Source organism: Aulonocara sp. 'chitande type north' Nkhata Bay, linkage group LG17, assembly GCF_057382095.1.
Source record: "Aulonocara sp. 'chitande type north' Nkhata Bay isolate Kocher_YH1m ecotype deep benthic linkage group LG17, A_spYH_male_GT1.1, whole genome shotgun sequence".
In the NCBI taxonomy this organism is placed as follows: Eukaryota; Metazoa; Chordata; class Actinopteri; order Cichliformes; family Cichlidae; genus Aulonocara; species Aulonocara sp. 'chitande type north' Nkhata Bay.
The window spans coordinates 25,780,945-25,797,765 of NC_141360.1; the positions used below are offsets into that span (position 1 = coordinate 25,780,945).

At 39.8% G+C, this 16,821-nt stretch overlaps 2 protein-coding genes across 5 annotated transcripts in view; one reads left to right on the plus strand and one right to left on the minus strand.

Moving 5' to 3' along the window:
* The window catches only part of ppfibp1a (PPFIA binding protein 1a), a 31,538-nt gene extending 29,996 nt beyond the window's left edge, over positions 1-1,542 (plus strand). For all 3 annotated transcript variants that reach the window (XM_086268179.1, XM_086268181.1, XM_086268180.1), the window contains one exon: positions 34-1,542. In XM_086268179.1, coding sequence (XP_086124305.1) covers positions 34-126 — 93 coding nt within the window. In that variant the 3' untranslated portion in view covers positions 127-1,542. The remainder of the gene's footprint in view (positions 1-33) is intronic.
* Positions 1,543-2,100: 558 nt separating this feature from the next.
* cyb5r3 (cytochrome b5 reductase 3) lies at positions 2,101-11,230 on the minus strand. 2 transcript variants are annotated; one of them, XM_086268183.1, is made up of 9 exons: positions 10,850-11,230; positions 10,423-10,548; positions 10,236-10,308; positions 6,868-6,974; positions 6,645-6,774; positions 6,485-6,568; positions 5,280-5,365; positions 5,047-5,146; positions 2,101-2,342 (listed from the first exon to the last, which is right to left on the minus strand). In XM_086268183.1, the coding sequence occupies exons 1-9, from the start codon at positions 10,868-10,870 to the stop codon at positions 2,170-2,172; spliced, it is 900 nt and encodes a 299-aa protein (XP_086124309.1). In that variant the 5' UTR covers positions 10,871-11,230; the 3' UTR covers positions 2,101-2,169. The 2 variants fall into 2 exon arrangements, with proteins under 2 accessions (XP_086124309.1, XP_086124308.1); XM_086268182.1 differs by lacking the exon at positions 10,850-11,230 and having other exon boundaries at positions 10,423-10,779.
* Positions 11,231-16,821: the final 5,591 nt, after the last annotated feature.

Sequence of the window (16,821 nt, forward strand, 5' to 3'; positions counted from 1 at the left end):
CACTGAACGCTTTTCTGTGCTCCTGTGTTTCAGAGCATGCTGAAGGATGACGTGTTTTTCCGGGAAGTGTCGGCGTGCCCTCCAGAGTATGATCCCTCAGAAATGCACAGTAACTCAAACATCTGATATCAGAGCTCCGCAAGCTTCATGGAAAAAGAACGAACTGTGCAAACTTCATCCTGTGGTCTATCTCTCTCTACCGCTGATCAGCTTTTGTAAGAGAACATGTCAGACTAACAATATTTCCATCTTTCACATGTACACATCTATATTTATTGAAGCTGTCCAAAATGTAACATGTGAACTGAAAATGCAAAGTGTTCTCAAATTAACATACCTCTTTATGAATTTTGTCACTCATGCCTTTGTTTTTCAGTATTCGGTGATTTTAAACTTTGTGTGTTTCAGCCCGTATTTGAAAGGGCTTGTCTTCAGTTGTGTTCACTGATTCTGTTTGTGAGAAGTGCTTACATTCAAGGTTATGATTTTATTTGAACACATGTTAAAATTGATGCCTCACAGAAATCGAGTGAGGCAGGGCGAGCAGCATTTTTGTGTGTGGTGCTCACAGAATTGCATTTTGACCCAGTTGAGCGTTGTGCAAGCTGAAGGCTTTTTGAAAAATTACTTTCTTCAAATCCTGATTTGTATCCAGGCTCTCTGGGGCACCAATGCTGGACGAAGTGCTGTGGCTATTTTTTACTGTGAGCACCACCACCTCATAACAGATCAAGCTACTAGTATCTATGGATGTTAAGCTATGTGCTTACACTATCAGTTAGAACCGTGAGGGCACTGTTATGCTACAACGTGTGATATTATAGACTGGGAATGGGGGAACAGGCACACCTGGCTCAAGGAAATCACTGTTCACCGCTAAACTAGTAGGGATGGTCTTTTAAAAAAACAAACAAAACCCATTAATATCAAATGGTCTTCTCAGTCTTAATATATATTTTCCCAGCGGAAGAAGCACACCTAAAAACATTAATGACTGAGAGATTAGATGTTACTGTCAAATGGGAGAAATTTAGAAAGCCAAAGATGACTTTAGATAAAGTGAGTAAGCATCAAAGACTACTCGAATAGTTCCTGGAGACCAATATATTTTAGCCAGTGTATGCCCATGCCTACTAGCTTAGTAAAGAAGGACATTCTTTTTAAAAAAATAAAAATTACTGCTTATTTTTGTTTTCGCACAGTTTAAATAAAGGTCATGTGAGTTAGGGAGCCATCTGCTTCCTCTTGTTTACAGTCTAAGCTAATCAGCGCCTGGCTGACTGGAGTGTCACATTAACCGTACACACATGAGTGTGTTTCCCTGAAGTGTCCAGCTCTTCTGTTTCAGATACAGTTTAATGCAGCCTGCAGGAAGGCTGGATATTCAACTCTATTAACATCCGATCCCTGCCTCAATGCAGACTGCAGTCAATCTTTCCTTAAAAGAAAATGGACAAATCTCTGCTCACACATACCATTTGTGGTTTTATTCTGTTTTTAAAATGTTTTGTTAATAAATGCATTTCTTTTTCCCTGCAGAAAGTGTCTTCACTTAATCATGGTAGAAGCTAAAATCCACTTGTGACCAACATGATTCAGAAACGATGATCAAAACACCAATAGTTCAACAGCATTGTTGCTTTATGATCCATAAACACAAGCAGCCACTTTTTCCACACTTTCAGAAAACAAATCAGTAACCACGCTGTGTTTGACAAATCACAACACGTCTTGCGTGACAACAGATAAGCAACAGGTATAGACTTGTAACACGTTCCCAACACCCATAACGGAATAATCTATTATTCTGTATTGAAGTGAGTGATCACAATTCTTGTGGCGTGCATTCAATAAAATCTTTGCAGGTGTTTAAGGCACTCAGAAAAAACAGCCAGTAAACCTCGAGTCTTCTAGTAAAACCAAAGAAGTCATTTTCAAGCCAAACATCCGGAAACTTCATATCCTATCATAAAATCCTTATTTCACATCCCATTTCCCCCTACACATTCACAACCTCCTACCAAACATACAAGAATTGGTCCAAGCTGTGATTCTCTTGCATGATAAATATGTCATATTTAAATATAGTGCAATACCCACTGTAAATATGACAGCTTTAATGCTTTCAGGGTAAGGAAAAAAAAAAAAAGACAACTGGATGGACGATGTCTAAAATGTGAACCTGCGGCTGTCGGCATGGCCGACTTTATCCAGGTTAGGGTTGCAGGCAAACTGGATCATCGGTGGAGGTCCGCACATCAGGATGAGGGTCTCGTTGCTGGGAGGCGGCAGGTGTTCCCTCACCATGTCTTCACTGATGAAGCCTTTGCTGTACTCCCAGTCTGAAAGACAGAAAAGCCTGAGGTTAAAATGCTGCTCAGAATTAAAGGGTGCAAAGTGGGGCATTTTCAGTATTCAGCAGCGACACCTACTGGTGACCATCTATAAGAGCAACTTTATCTGTCATATCATTACAGCCTGTACAAGCCACCACTCAGATACAGTAACAACTGTGGTTATTGTGCTTGGTTCTTAAAAGTCAAACATAACCAGTGTCTAAGCAGATATTTACCTTAGGCTACGTTCACACTGCAGGTCTTAATGCTCAATTCCGATTTTTTTGATCAAATCCGATTTTGTCTGCTTGTTCACACTACAAATAAAATGTGACAGCAAAGGCGCTCTAGTGTGAACGCTCAAAGCGGCCCGCATGCGCAAAAGAAGACGTTACACACAACACGCTCTGTTTAGACTCAGACCAAACAATATTGTATGACTGATGGCCCTTAATAATAATAATGGATTGGATTTATATAGCGCTTTTCAAGGCACCCAAAGCGCTTTACAATGCCACTATTCATTCACTCTCACATTCACGCCCTGGGGCAGACTGACAGAAGCGAGGCTGCCATATCGCGCCATCAGCCCCTCTGGCCAACACCAGTAGGCAGTAGGGTAAAGTGTCTTGCCCAAGGACACAACGACCAGGACAGAGAGCCCGGGGATTGAACCGGCGACCTTCCGGTTACAGATACGCTTCCCAACCCCCTGAGCCACTGTCGCCCCATGCCCCATAATATAAAGACTTCGGACTTTACCTTTCCCAATTTTTGCTTCAAGTTATTTTGTTATTTACATAATAATGTAAATAACCTAATAATTATGCTTATTGCTGTTTTAGAGGAGCGGTGCTTCAAAGGATAGTTGCAGATTATACAGTACAAATAAAATGTTCACGTTTCACTGACATCTATACCGAATGGCCAGGAGGCGTTCGCGATGTCTTCTCCGGGGCTGATAATCGGCATCTGTCTTGTGTCAGTGACGTAAAAGACGGATTTAATGCGACATGACCGTTCACACAGCAGTCGCTTTCTAAAACATCGGATATGTATCGGATTCAGTACCACATACGAAAGTGAACCAGATCGGATTTGTGCCGTTCACACTGTCATACCATGATCGGATATGGGTCGCATAGGGTCCAAAAAAATCGGATTTGATGCGCTTTCGCCTGCAGTGTGAACGTAGCCTTAGATGGCATTACGCTGGCCTCCAGTAACACCATGAGGAGTTTAAGTCATTTTTGATCAGGTTAGGTCCTTCAGCATGCACATTAAACATATATAAGGGACTGCCTTAATTCATATGTGCAATATTACTACAATTAAAAACATCGTCTCAGAGTAATTAAGGAAAGAAAAAAAAAAGGCTGGACTATTGTAATTCATTATAATCAGGGGTTTTTTTTAAAGATGAAAAGCTGGATGCAGTGAGTACTAGCTGGGAGTAGAAGGACAGCTCCCTGTTTAATTTAAGATTTAAAATCCTTCTCCTCACATACAAGGTCCTGAATTTCTAACACACTCTACTTTTAAGATTAGTCTTAAAACTTCGATCAAGCTTATAGTTTCAGCTGGATCAGCTGGATCAGCTGGATCAGCTGGAGATATCTCTCTCTCTCTCTCTCTCTCTGGCCTTTTTTCCTGCTAAGCGTGTATTTTGAACCACTATCAAAAAATGAACCTATATTTTACCAGGATATTAAAAATGTAATCTTTTTGGTGCAAAATCAGCAATAATTATCCAAGATTTTAAAAAAACCTTCCTGTAAGCCTGAGATTTTCCTTAACCCAGAAAATTCAATTAATAACATCACTGATTATAAAACGAATCAATATTTGTATAATCATGTTTCAATCTATAGATTAGTGGTTAACACATTCACAGGTAGCATGCTTGCTTGCTTGTTTTCAGTTCTGATGTTTGACTCTGCTGAACAAAACTACTAGCTTGATCATTTCTCACATTAAAACCACGTACTGGACATTTTTTTGTTGTTGTTAACTAAAAATGATTCTTATCCAGCAATGATATACAACTTCCTGGTGACAACAAATACGTGATCCTTCACTGCGACCAAAGAACATTGAACAATTTCTCATGCATAACCACAAATGAACCAGCAAACCTCTCGGCCTCGTTGTGGCCACTCACCCATTGAAATTTGCCCTCAGTGATGCTGGTGACCTTTTTCCGTATTTAGCCTGCGGTGATAACTGTGTATGAACTGTGATCGATTGAGTTTTTATATCAGAAGTTAAAAACTAGACCGCAAAAATTCAAAGAACACAGAAAAATTCAATCTGTTTTTGCACATTAATGTAGAAGTTTTGAAATGTAGGATGCATACAAAGTACATAAAAAGTTTAAAATTTGACTTTAGCCTGCTGCGTCACATTTTGAGAACGTGCAAGAGTACTAATACTTCATAGATGCTCTCACATTACAAGACATAATAGTCATTTTCATATGCAATTAACTTTCTAAGATTACATTCTTTCTTACACCTGTCAGGTAAACAGTCTGTCTTCAACCTGCCAATACAAATACAAACATCCATGTAATATCATGGACTGTGCTAGTGGGCGATTACTGCAGCTAATAAACCGGGGTAATGAGAAGATGTGTACAAAAACTGGAAATAGTTCCTGTCTGAAATAGTTAAAGTTCACATGTGAAGGTGGTTGCTGTTGGAGGACTCACTTTCAGGTGCTCTGTCGACGGTGAACCACAGCTTGAACCGGTCCGGGTGGCTGACCTGAATATCTTCCAGCTCCGGTCGCAGAAGGATGTCTTTCTCAGTCTGAACACGGGAAGAGACGATATTTTTAAACTACTGCGTGAACACAAATTTATACTCCAGTCCAGGTCAAATGTTATCACATAGTAAATATCCTCCTGACTGCAAACATTAGATTGTGGTTCATAAAACTCACCTGGTTGGCAAACAGCAGGTGACACACCGTTTTGTCATCAGGATCTTTCATTATTGCTGTGACGAGCTGCAGCATGGGAGTGATGCCTGTAATAACACCCAGCACAGGCTCAGGTTACATTAACAGAGCTCCTTTAAATACAGGGCTGTATGTGTGCTTTGGTCACAGTCGGACCTCCAAGTTCGATTAAATGAAATGTTTCTAAAAGCATAACTTTAGTTAGAATTTATACAAATTTACCAAACCTAAACCTCTCCAACGCAATTCAATTCAGGCGTTTTTATCAACTTAAAGAACAAAAGATACTTAAAAGGCACTTCGTACTTTAAAGTAAAGACCCTACAGTGTGTAACGCCTGTGTGGATGATGAGCAAACAGCCCAAATAAACTTTGGAACAAATAGAGCACAGAGGAAGGGGAAAAAATGTCATCGTATTTAGAAAAGGTTGTAAAAATGGCTTTTATAACCTTTAATGCTACATTACATGTCAGCATCTCCCAGGTCAGTGTTTGCACATTAGTCTAACATGTCTCTGGTTGGAGACTAGCAGAAGACAAATCTATTCTGGGTTGCATAAAAAAAAAAAAAAAAAAAAAAAAAGGCGGAAAAATAAAACAATAACTAAATATGTGGAACTGTCTGATGTGGCAGTAAGGGAGCAGACCAAAGAACGCTAAATTAATATCTTAAGAGATTTCTGTGGCACCAAATTCAATCCATACAAATGCCATTTTTTCAGCCGAGCACTGTTGGCACAGAGGTGAGCAGTGAGCCAGACCACTTTACCCAACATCGAGTTATGACTTCACTGATGCAGTGGAAACTTTGGCTCAAACACTTATCAGATCTGACATTCATACTCCCCCAATTACCTTAACAGTTATTATTTCATTACTGTGGCTCCAATGCAGCTGCCTCGCTCTCTCTGTGGTGGTCAATGCTGACCACTCTATAGTATCTGGTTGCATGAGTAACACCTACTCAACTTATAATATCTACAGAAACTGTCCACATGTCCAAATAACACTTTGTTGAATGATTTGTGTTGGAGTTTTGTAAAAATTTAGACATCAAGACTCCATCTTCAACTAATGATAAACACCTTTATTACTAATAAGCAGCATCAGCCCTAAAAACAAACACCACCTGAGTCAAACAAATGAAAAAAACCACCCTCGGTCCTGACACTGAACAGCTCCCTCACCTGTGCCTCCAGCGATCATGCCCAAATGCTTGGCAGTCTTCATCTCAGCTGGGGACTTTTTATCAGGCTGAATGGCAAAAACACCTGCAGATGCAAAGTGAGAGTATTAAACCAAGCTGATAAAGCTGATTCACCTACTGTGTTCAGTTATGCTGCTCACCTTTGCCCTTGTAAACGAGTAAGCCGCTGGGTCCTCTGAAGTCAATTGTGTCGTTGATCCTGAGGCTCTCCAAGTACTGACTCATCTTCCCGCCCTCTGGGAATTTTGGATTAATGTCTTTAAAGTAAATCTGAAACAAATGGAGGAATTCATGTGAAACAATCAACACCTTCATATATAAAAACTAAAATGCACATGAAAACAACCTTCCTTAAATCTTTACCTTCACCACCAGGTCCACAAAACCTTTGTCGTCATCGCTGGACACTGGTGTGTACGGACGGACGACAAGCTTCCCGTCTATCTTTGCTGAGAGATAGATGTGCTGCCCTGAAGACGAAAACAAACACGTACTTACCATCAACGTCACCCATTTCATACTATGTGACTCAAACAATGATAATTCACCATTACAGCAAGTATTTCCTGCTTTAAAGGCTCTGTAACTGTGAGAGGGGATATCTCTAATAGACCTCAGGATTGTGACGTCACCAATGCAATGCATTATGGTAAATGGCCTGTATTTGTATAGCGCTTTACTAGTCCCTAAGGACCCCAAAGCGCTTTACACACACTCAATAATAATAATAATAATAATAATGGATTGCATTTATATAGCACTTTTCGGGGCTGTACAATTCCACTATTCATTCACTCTCACATTCACACACTGGTGGAGGCAGCTACAGTTGTAGCCACAGACTGACAGACAGAAGCGAGGCTGCCATCTGGCCATCACCAGTAGGCAGTAGGTGAAGTGTCTTGCCCAAGGACACAACTTGGCTCGAACCAGCAACCTTCTGGTTACGAGACGAACTGCCAACTCTTTGAGCTAAGTTATCAGTCATTCACACATTCACACACACTTGCAAGCCACATCTTAGCCACAGCTGCCCTGGGGCGAGGCTGCCAGACACAGGCCCTCTGACCACCAGTAGGCAACGGGTGAAGTATCTTGCTCAGGGACACAATGACAGAGACTGTCGGAGCCAGGGCTCACACCGGCAACCTTCTGATTACAAGACGAACTGCCAACTCCTGAGCCACGATCGCCCCATTATGGGACTGAGGTTCATGCAACTCCAAGTTGATGATGAAATATATGGAAGCAGCAACAGCGTAACACCTCAGACACACAGTAGTCACCGTGGATTAGGGCTGCTCAATTAATCGAATTTTAATCACGATTACGATCTGGGCTTTCAACGATCATTAAAAATGACTGAGCCAATTATTAGCCCCTCCCTCATTTATCCGCGACACCTTAAAGGCCGGTCCGTGAAAATATTGTCGGGCATAAACCGGTCCGTGGCGCAAAAAAGGTTGGAGACCGCTGATTAAGAGGACCCGAGGGAAAAGCTAAGCAGAAGTTATTTGGAGAGGAGAGTGACTGCCATTGGTTGAAAAGAGAGGTAAAAAAAAAAAACTTCAGTGGTGTTGCACACTATTTTATATTATTTTTTAAAGTCATTATTCAATACATTGTTATTGTTAACCCTTTAAAGCCGTCAGAGCAGCACGCTCTGTTTTGTGTAACTATTTTTAAATCCCTGTAGAACCTGAACCGTGTAAGCTAGCGCAATAATTTGTTTTGCATATGAAACTTACATCTTATGCCATCAGCTTGTCCTCGGTCACGGTTTCCTTCCACATAAATTGCATAAAAAGCACTTGCAGGAACAAAAACATAATATTCCAGAAACACGCTTTGCCGATCCGATCAGCTGTTCGTAACACTTCGCACATTGAAACAGACGTCACCGCTAACTATCACATGTCCGCCATTTCCTGCCCGAAACCGGAAGTGATGTAATTTTCGCGGAAAATGTAGGGTTTTTTTTTTACTTGTAGGCCTTAAAAGCCTATACTGGTCATGTTTGACTTTTCTGAATAGTTTCTGGGATGCTTAGAACTCGAATTGCACTGCTGGAAATAGTTTATTTTGATGCACCTGCTGTTTTCTTTGCAAATTTGCATCATAGGATTGTTTTTTTGTTTTTCCTGCAGTATATAAAAATTGCTGTATCTCCAAAATAAAACTATGAAGACACTCAAAATAAATTTCCTGTTGTTGTAAACTAGTAGAAATTAACATATATTTCTCCAAGTAGAAATATATGTTAAAAAACAAAAACAAAAACAATTTTCAATTTTTTTTGTAGTTTATTGCACTTTTTTTGCAATTAATGTAGTTACTATGGACTTAATGCATACATATTATTAAAATATGGGCTATAACAGTTGTATAGCAACTTGAAATGCTCCCACAAATGGCACTACAACATGTAAAAAAATAATATAAGCTCTGGCGGACTTGGTTCTATAGTAGGTCTTAAAGGGTTAAATAAATATCGTCAAATAATCGAGATCTCAATTTCAGTGAAAATAATCGTGATTATCATTTTTGCCATAATCGAGCAGCCCTACCGTGGATACCTCTGACCGACATCGATGCAGAACAAAGGCACTACAAGCTCCTGCACCTGCTGCAGCACTATAACATGAAGTGCTGTAACAAAACATTGAGCAGTAATAAAAGACATGAAACTGCTTCACATCTGAACGACTTATTTTTAACATTCTCATCACAGTTTAGTCCAGCTACAAAACAAAGCATGCAGGGTTGTCATTACAGCGCAATTATAAATGTCAAATAAAAAGGTGTGCTTTATAAATGTGTTCAACACAACGTTGAAAAAGAGAAAATATTACAGAAAAGTATTAAATATGAACTCAAATCAATTGTATAGAGTGTCTTTAACCTCCTAAGACCTGAACTCTTCCATGGCATGCATTCCTAATTTCGCTTTGATATTTGGGAATATTGGGACCCGATGAATGTACAAACAAAGAATCACCGGATTTAAAAAAATTTTTTTTTACCCTATTTTTGTTTCTAAGAAAATTGAGAGCCACATATAAAGACATTCGTTTTAAATTTTGATAAACAGAGGCAGTATAATGTCCTCGTAAGTGGAAATCAGGCCCTTGTAGAGGAAAATTTAGTATTTTGGTCTAGACAACCCAAAATGTGATGTCCACATAATTGGATGCCAGGTTAAGAAGGTTAAGGGTAAGTGATGCATGTGTCACAGAGCCATGGCTCAGCAGCTGAGAGAGCATGGCCGAGTCTAACAAGTCTGAATGTGAGCTTGAAGCCATGCACAATTCTTAAGTTGTCTGAGGTTTAGGCGCTCACCACAAACAGCTTTTTTAACAAAACACTAGGCAACTTGAGAAACTGTACCTCCTAAAAATAAAGTGACAGTTTGTGCTCACATATCAGCCCCTCCTAATAACACTGCTTTGCCTTTTCGTTTACATTCAGTTTGTATCACAGGTTTAGGGGTCTTCCTCCTTATCACCTGCTGGCATCTAACTTCGTTTCGGTTTGGCATGAACTACGCAGAATGCATTGCCATTCCCTATCTCCAAATGGGCACTACGTCAGCTGTTTAAACCGTCTGTTAACCAGGGGTGGCCAATCAGAAGAAAACTAGCTTAAACAGAGAAGGAAAGGAGCTAGAACAGATTTTGAGATATGCAGTCAAACCTCCGGCAGTGATGATATGCGTGAGTGCGCACACTTACCAATAGGGAGACCAAGGACGTGTTCAGGGGATGGCAGTGCAAAGCGGAACTTTCTTGTGTCATGGCTGACAATCTTTAAAAAAAACAAACAAGAAACAGACAGAGCAGTGAGCGTGAACGCATCTGCTGCGTTTGCAGACAAGTTTCATTCTGCAAGCACTCAAGTGTGCAGCGTTTGAGCGGTTACCTCTTTATCTATCAGGCGCAGTGCATACTTAATGTTGGGGTCCTCTAAGGTGATGGCAGGTCTCTTCTTTTGGAAGAGCAGCCTGAAGATGAGGTTGATGATGCTGTCAAAGCCACCTCGGATCAACTGCGATAAAAGGTCAAACGTGGGAGAATGACTCAGACCACCAACTCCTAGCATTAGCTACCAGCTGTCTGAGTACCCTGCGGGGCGTTGCCTGGATTAAGTCGGGTTTTTGTTTTTTTGTTTAACACAGACAGCAACAGGGAGAAGTGAGTCATGAAGATTCCTGTGGGCAGGCCCGAAACAGCGCTCAGGATAACTTAGCTGGGGAAAAACTGAATGTTAGCGAATATTAACCGAGCTAATGCATGCAAATTAGCTGGCGTAAAAGCACCCTGATAATTTTCCATTGATGTATACTCACGCCAATGATGTAGGAGAGCATTTTCAGGCCGGGAGGACAAATGCAAAATACTTTGTCAGTATAGCGCGCACACCCCAAACGACTTCAAGGCAACTAATTGTGACGGAGGTCCAAGCCGTCAAGTAAGGCTGTCGAGTCAGCCAGGAAGGATAAATACATCCGGTTTTAGTTTTCAAAAACAAAATTCCGTTTATATGAAAATTAAACCCAGTAGGCTAATTATAAAATGAATGGTGGATATTAATATTTTGGTGCGCTTCTATGTGTATTTGAAGCTGTTTTATGTCAATTTCGTCGAGATTTGGACTGAATAAACGTACAGTAAGCATGTAAACACTCAGCTTCCGGTAATACAACAGGCTAACGTTCACTAACTTATCAAAGCCGAACCTCAAACGTCACTTCCACGTAAAAGACATGTATTTTCACAATAAAACGCTGAAACGATAATAATGATAAAGCATTAAACTGCGCACAATTTTTCTAAGCAAAAAGAGAGGCTAGAAGAGAACAAAACAAAACACAAAACAAGATAATAGCATCCGAAGGAGACTAATCAGAATTAAAAAGTGTGGCTTTTGGTCATACGGCAGCAAAATGAGTTTAACTAAATTGATTAGTTAAACACAGAAACACAAATGACGACTTTATTATTATCCTAGTTTATGTATGCAAAATGGATATTAACCCAAACCTAGTGAAACTGGTTAAACTTAACTAAATAAATAAAAAAACCGAAAGCAGAATACAAAACTTTCATAACTCTGCTATGTAGATCTCACTTCCTCTTTTTCTGTTGTTCACGTTTCATGTAATACAGTTATATCAGGTGCTTATCTGTATTGTGCATCTGTTTATTTCCTTCTGTAGCCGTCACACTTGACTTAATCTTATAGTGAGCTGCTGCTTTGAGGTCAAACATGCATCCTACAAACACTAATCTTTCCATGTGTTGCCCCACTTCAGGCACACAAAAATCAGCCAATATTAGGATGGATTAAGAAATTTCTATATGATGCAGTAAAATTGCAGATATGATGATGGTTGATGATGATTTTAACTAACTGATTTTAAGTAGAGCCATGAACATGAATAATGTTACGCTTAAGCATTATTTACAAGCATAACAAGCTTTAAAGTGCTGTGAAAAAGGAATTTTCTATTACCCCCCACCCCCCTTTTTTTTTGCATATTTGTAATTCTTATATGTTTGAAATCATTAACCAATTTTTTTATGTTAGAGAAAGATACCCAGAGGGAATACAAAATGTAATTTTTTATTTCATTTATTGAGGGAAACAAAGCTTCTAAACCTACCTGGCCCTGTGTGAAAAAGTAATTGCCCCTCTTGTTGAATCATGAAGAGACTGTGATTATCCACAGCTTTTGGAAAACTGAATTTAATTTCACTAGCCACACTCAGGCCTGATTACTGCCAGACCTGTTGAATCAACAAATATTTTAAATAAAACCTGTGTGAAAAAGTGAAACAGACTACATGACACCAAAACACATCCTGTCACAATCTAAAAACAGTTGAGAAACAAAGACATTTCTAAGGTTTTGGGACTCCAGTGAACCACGGTGAGAGCTGTTATAGACAAAAAGCAAAACTCAGAACAGTGGTGAACCTTCCCCAAATTACTCCAAGAGCTCACAAAAGACCCCAGAACAACATTACAGAACTGCAGGTCTCACTTGTCTCAGTTAAGGTCGGAGTCCATGATTCAACAATAAAACAGAAAAAAATGGCATCCATGGGAGAGTTCCAAGACGAAAACCACTGCTGATCAAACGGTACATAAAGGCTCATCTCATAGTTGCCAAAAAAAAAAAACCATCTTGATGATCTGGGAGACTTTTGGAAAAATATTCTGTGGACTGATGAGAAAACTGAACTTTTTGAAAGGTCTGAGTCCTGTTACATCTGCTCTAAAACTAACACAGAAGAACATCACAGCAACAGTCAGACATGGCGGTGGTAGTGTGATGGTCTGGGGCTGCTTCGATGCTGTAATTGATGAAACCATGAATTTTGATCTCTACCAGAAAATCCTGAAGGAGAATTTCCGACCATCAGTTTGTGTCCTCAAGCTGAAACACACTTTGGTTATGCAGCAGGACAACAATTTGAAAAACACCAGCAAGTCGACCTCTGAATGTCTCAGAGGCTGGAAAACCATCCGTGATTGAATTAAAACAATTCTGCAGAGAAGAGTGGACCAAAATTCCTCCTCAGTGATCTGAAAGACTCATTGCCAGTTATCACAAACACTTGATTGCAGTTCTTTCTGCCAAGGATGGTGCAACTAGTTTTTAGGGTTAGGGAGCAATTGCTTTTACACACAGGGAGGAAAATTAAAGGTAATAATATATTTAATCGAATAATACAACCCCAAAACTAGTGAGAGTGTTTGGGCTTGACTATTTCACTCAGTGTGACACGGTTTCAATAAAAAGCTGCAATAATCTGCCAGATGATGCAGATTATTGCAGTCACATATTTCAGTGACTTAAAAGGCAGGTTAAAAGAATTCAATTTAAAATGACAGCACCGTGCTACAGTAATAATTTCATGGGACATGTTTTACTCTCAACATCCAAATGAGCTTTATTTTACAGCATCAGCAGTAGCCTGAGATCTATAAATCTCCGCTCCCCAGCATTCATTACCATCCGAGCATCACATCAATGTGACATCATATTTTAGTGGAGGACAAACTCTTGTCCCCATTATGTGGCTCTGCTGCACATAAGTAAATATTCACTAATAGAAATTGATCTGTACCTGAGGCAAAATGAAAGAAAGAAAGAAAGAAAGAAAGAAAGAAAGAAAGAATCTTTTCTTATTAGTTTTTTTTACATCTGGTACACAGTGGTGTTCCCCTGCGTGTCCTTCAGATGGCAGTAGTGACCTTTTTAACAGGCTGCTGTGTCTGATTCAAAGTGCCATCATTAAAATAGGAATTTGTCATGCACGTCAAGCATGCAGACGCCTTTCTTTCTGAAGTGAACAGTTTCTTGCATGAGCAGTGAGTCACACTCGTGGCAATCAATACCGTGACAGTTTTGCTCCGTTGCATGCATCCCGAACGAAAACACGACATGAAAGGCTTCTGTATCAACAGGAAATAAAACATTTTTATTGATCATTTGTGTATATGAAGTTATATAACAACAGTCAGAAAACTCCACAGAGTGAATCACTACACAAAGTGAAACAAAACTGGAAAACACCTCATCAAAAAATGAAGGTATACACAGCAAATATAACCGTCAGCAGGCTCGCCGTCACTGCGAGCGATATGGCAGGAAAAAAACACCCCGAACAGTTCTACAAGATTACAGAGAAAATTTCCACACACAAAATACTCAAGCAGGCAGTTGATATACACAAAGGCAACTAGGATCTTTCTACAGCATCAGATTCTAATACTTTACACAGCTTTGTTTTTGAAAGGTCAGTGTGGCTTTTTGTCGGTGTCACTGGAGAGATTCTTCAGTTCCTTGTCATACAGAAGAGAGCTTGAATTTAGGGTGTGGGGGGTGATTACGCGTGCGCACTTTTTTTTGGTGGGGAATCGCAGTAACAGGAGCATTGCGCTGCAGCGCAGGTAATGGCTTTTGCTTTGTAGTTTCCTCCACACGCCTCACAATCCGATGGGTTTTGCAATGCTGCCCATTTACTGAATTCCCTGATACGTTCGTGCACTTGTGATATTTTCATATAATTCGGTTTGATTTACTCTCAGCTTTGATTGGATAATTCCTTTGGTGCAACCTCTCTGCATTAGTATTCATGTCAAATTGCTTGGGCCATTTTTGCAAAGAGTGCACCTTTTACTTTAATATATTTTTCTGTTATTTAAATCTGAAGCTGTACTGGAATTCATGGATCTATATATGGAAAACATGTCAAATAAAAGTTCCCCCAGCTGAAGAGGGATTGGGAATACAGCTGTATTAAAGTATGCTCAGTGATATTGGAATGCTATCACAGGGGAGGTTGTTTGATTGTTTTTACCCCATAGGATTATGAAATGAATCCATAATAGCTGAAAAAATATTAAAAATATGTTCTTTTAAACAACAACAAGTGCAAGGTACATCTAATTAATTAAAGTAATCTACACCAACACGGTCCTCACTGTACATTCAGAGTTTTCATCTCAAATAGAAAAGGGGTTTTGAATCAACAGGGGAGATAAATAAATAAATAAATAAAAATACATAAATAAAATAACTCTAATGAAAATGGATTAACGATGATGAGATATAGCATCTGGATAAAAGAGCGATATTTTGCAGCTGAATAATCATTCAGGTCACTTTATATTTATTCTAGATATACATTTTCTTTGACACGATTATGTAAATATATACATGGCATTTTTAAGGGGGTATCTAAATGCAGAATCTTGTTTGGTATTTAACGAAGACTCCCTGAAACTTCTGATGCTGGAACTGTGTGCAAGAAGAGAAAATGAACCTGCGGAAAAGGGAGGGAACCCTAAACAGAGGTCAGCAGGTGTCAAGCTCCAAACTATAAGCTGAATCTAAGTGTGCTGTGTCCTAACCATTTCACTGGAAAGGAGAAAACATCTCTCTGGACTGGATTCATCCTCGAAGGGTTATAATCTCTTTTCTCGGGCAACGCCACCCACGTTAACACTATGGGATGAACATACAAGTATTGCACAGTGCTCAACAAAATGCTGTGTGAAGCAACCCGCTCTCGCTCGGATAAAAGCCTCCTCCTTTTTTTTTTCTTTTTTTTTTTGGCTGCGTGCAGTCACGCTCTCTCTCTCTCTCTCTCGTCCTCTCTTTGCGTGTAGAAGGAAAAAATGGCATTAAACGCTACGACATCACTACAGAACAGACTGGATTCGCTACCTACTGATAAGTCTACATCTCTAAGCACACACGGCAGTCACAGTGATACACAAAGCAGTCCTCAGAAGACTCCTATGGAATGACAAGTAGCTTTTTCATAATAGTGCTATCAACTACACAATAACATTGAAAACATTTAGAAAGTCCTCCTGAAGCTGTGTATCGAGTATATGCAAGAGGTTCCTCCAAGATAAGAGACTTCATGGTTTTCATGGATTACAACTTACTTCTTTCCTAATTGGACCCGTAGTAAAGGACATAATGAACTAATAGCCTACGCAGACCATTAACTTTTACGGTTATTTCGTGCTCCCCTGGTGTAGTCCTGTGCCAACAAGAAAACAAAACTGATGTAATTGCTGTTGGCTGAAATGTGATTTGTCATCATTGCTTTCTTTCTTTTTTTCCTGTTTTTTTTTTCTTGTTGTTGTTTTTTGGATTTAATTAATCCAATCAAGCAGGAGGCTCTCTGGCTCCGCCCCCTGCCCCTCCCCTCCTGTAGGTGTCCTGAAATAAAGCCGGCCAACAATCATCCAAAAATGGTTTCTAAAGAAGTCAACAAGCTAGTTCATCCAGTGCAAAATAGCAGCCACATAAAAGTTAAAATTGGCAGTAAAACATGGCTAGCTCTATTGTCACTGTGAGAAGGCAACGCAAAGCAAAGACTGCGATTCAGGGCACCACTGCAGCCAAAGACATTGTTCCCAATAAACCAAAGCTACAACCACTAGCAAGTGGGAGTGTGCATGAAGAGAGGGTCTCTACAGAAAGTCACCTCCCCGTAAATGGCAGTGTTTAGACTAAACTCGCTTCACCTCTGTCAATGTCACATTGACACAAAGTTTAAACATTACTCTTGATTTCTTTTTTTTTGTTCTCTCCTCTGATTGAAGGCAAGGGGATCCTATCAGAAGAGTCTCCCCTGGTGTCAGTAGATCCCCCCTCCCTCCCGTCCCAGCGTTTAGTAAAGATTGTAAAAAAAAACATGCACTTTACTAAAAATAGTCAAGACGCTGAATTAATCTAAAAAATAGTCCTCTTAAAACCAGAGCCCAGAGTGCAACCCCCACCCACCCCCC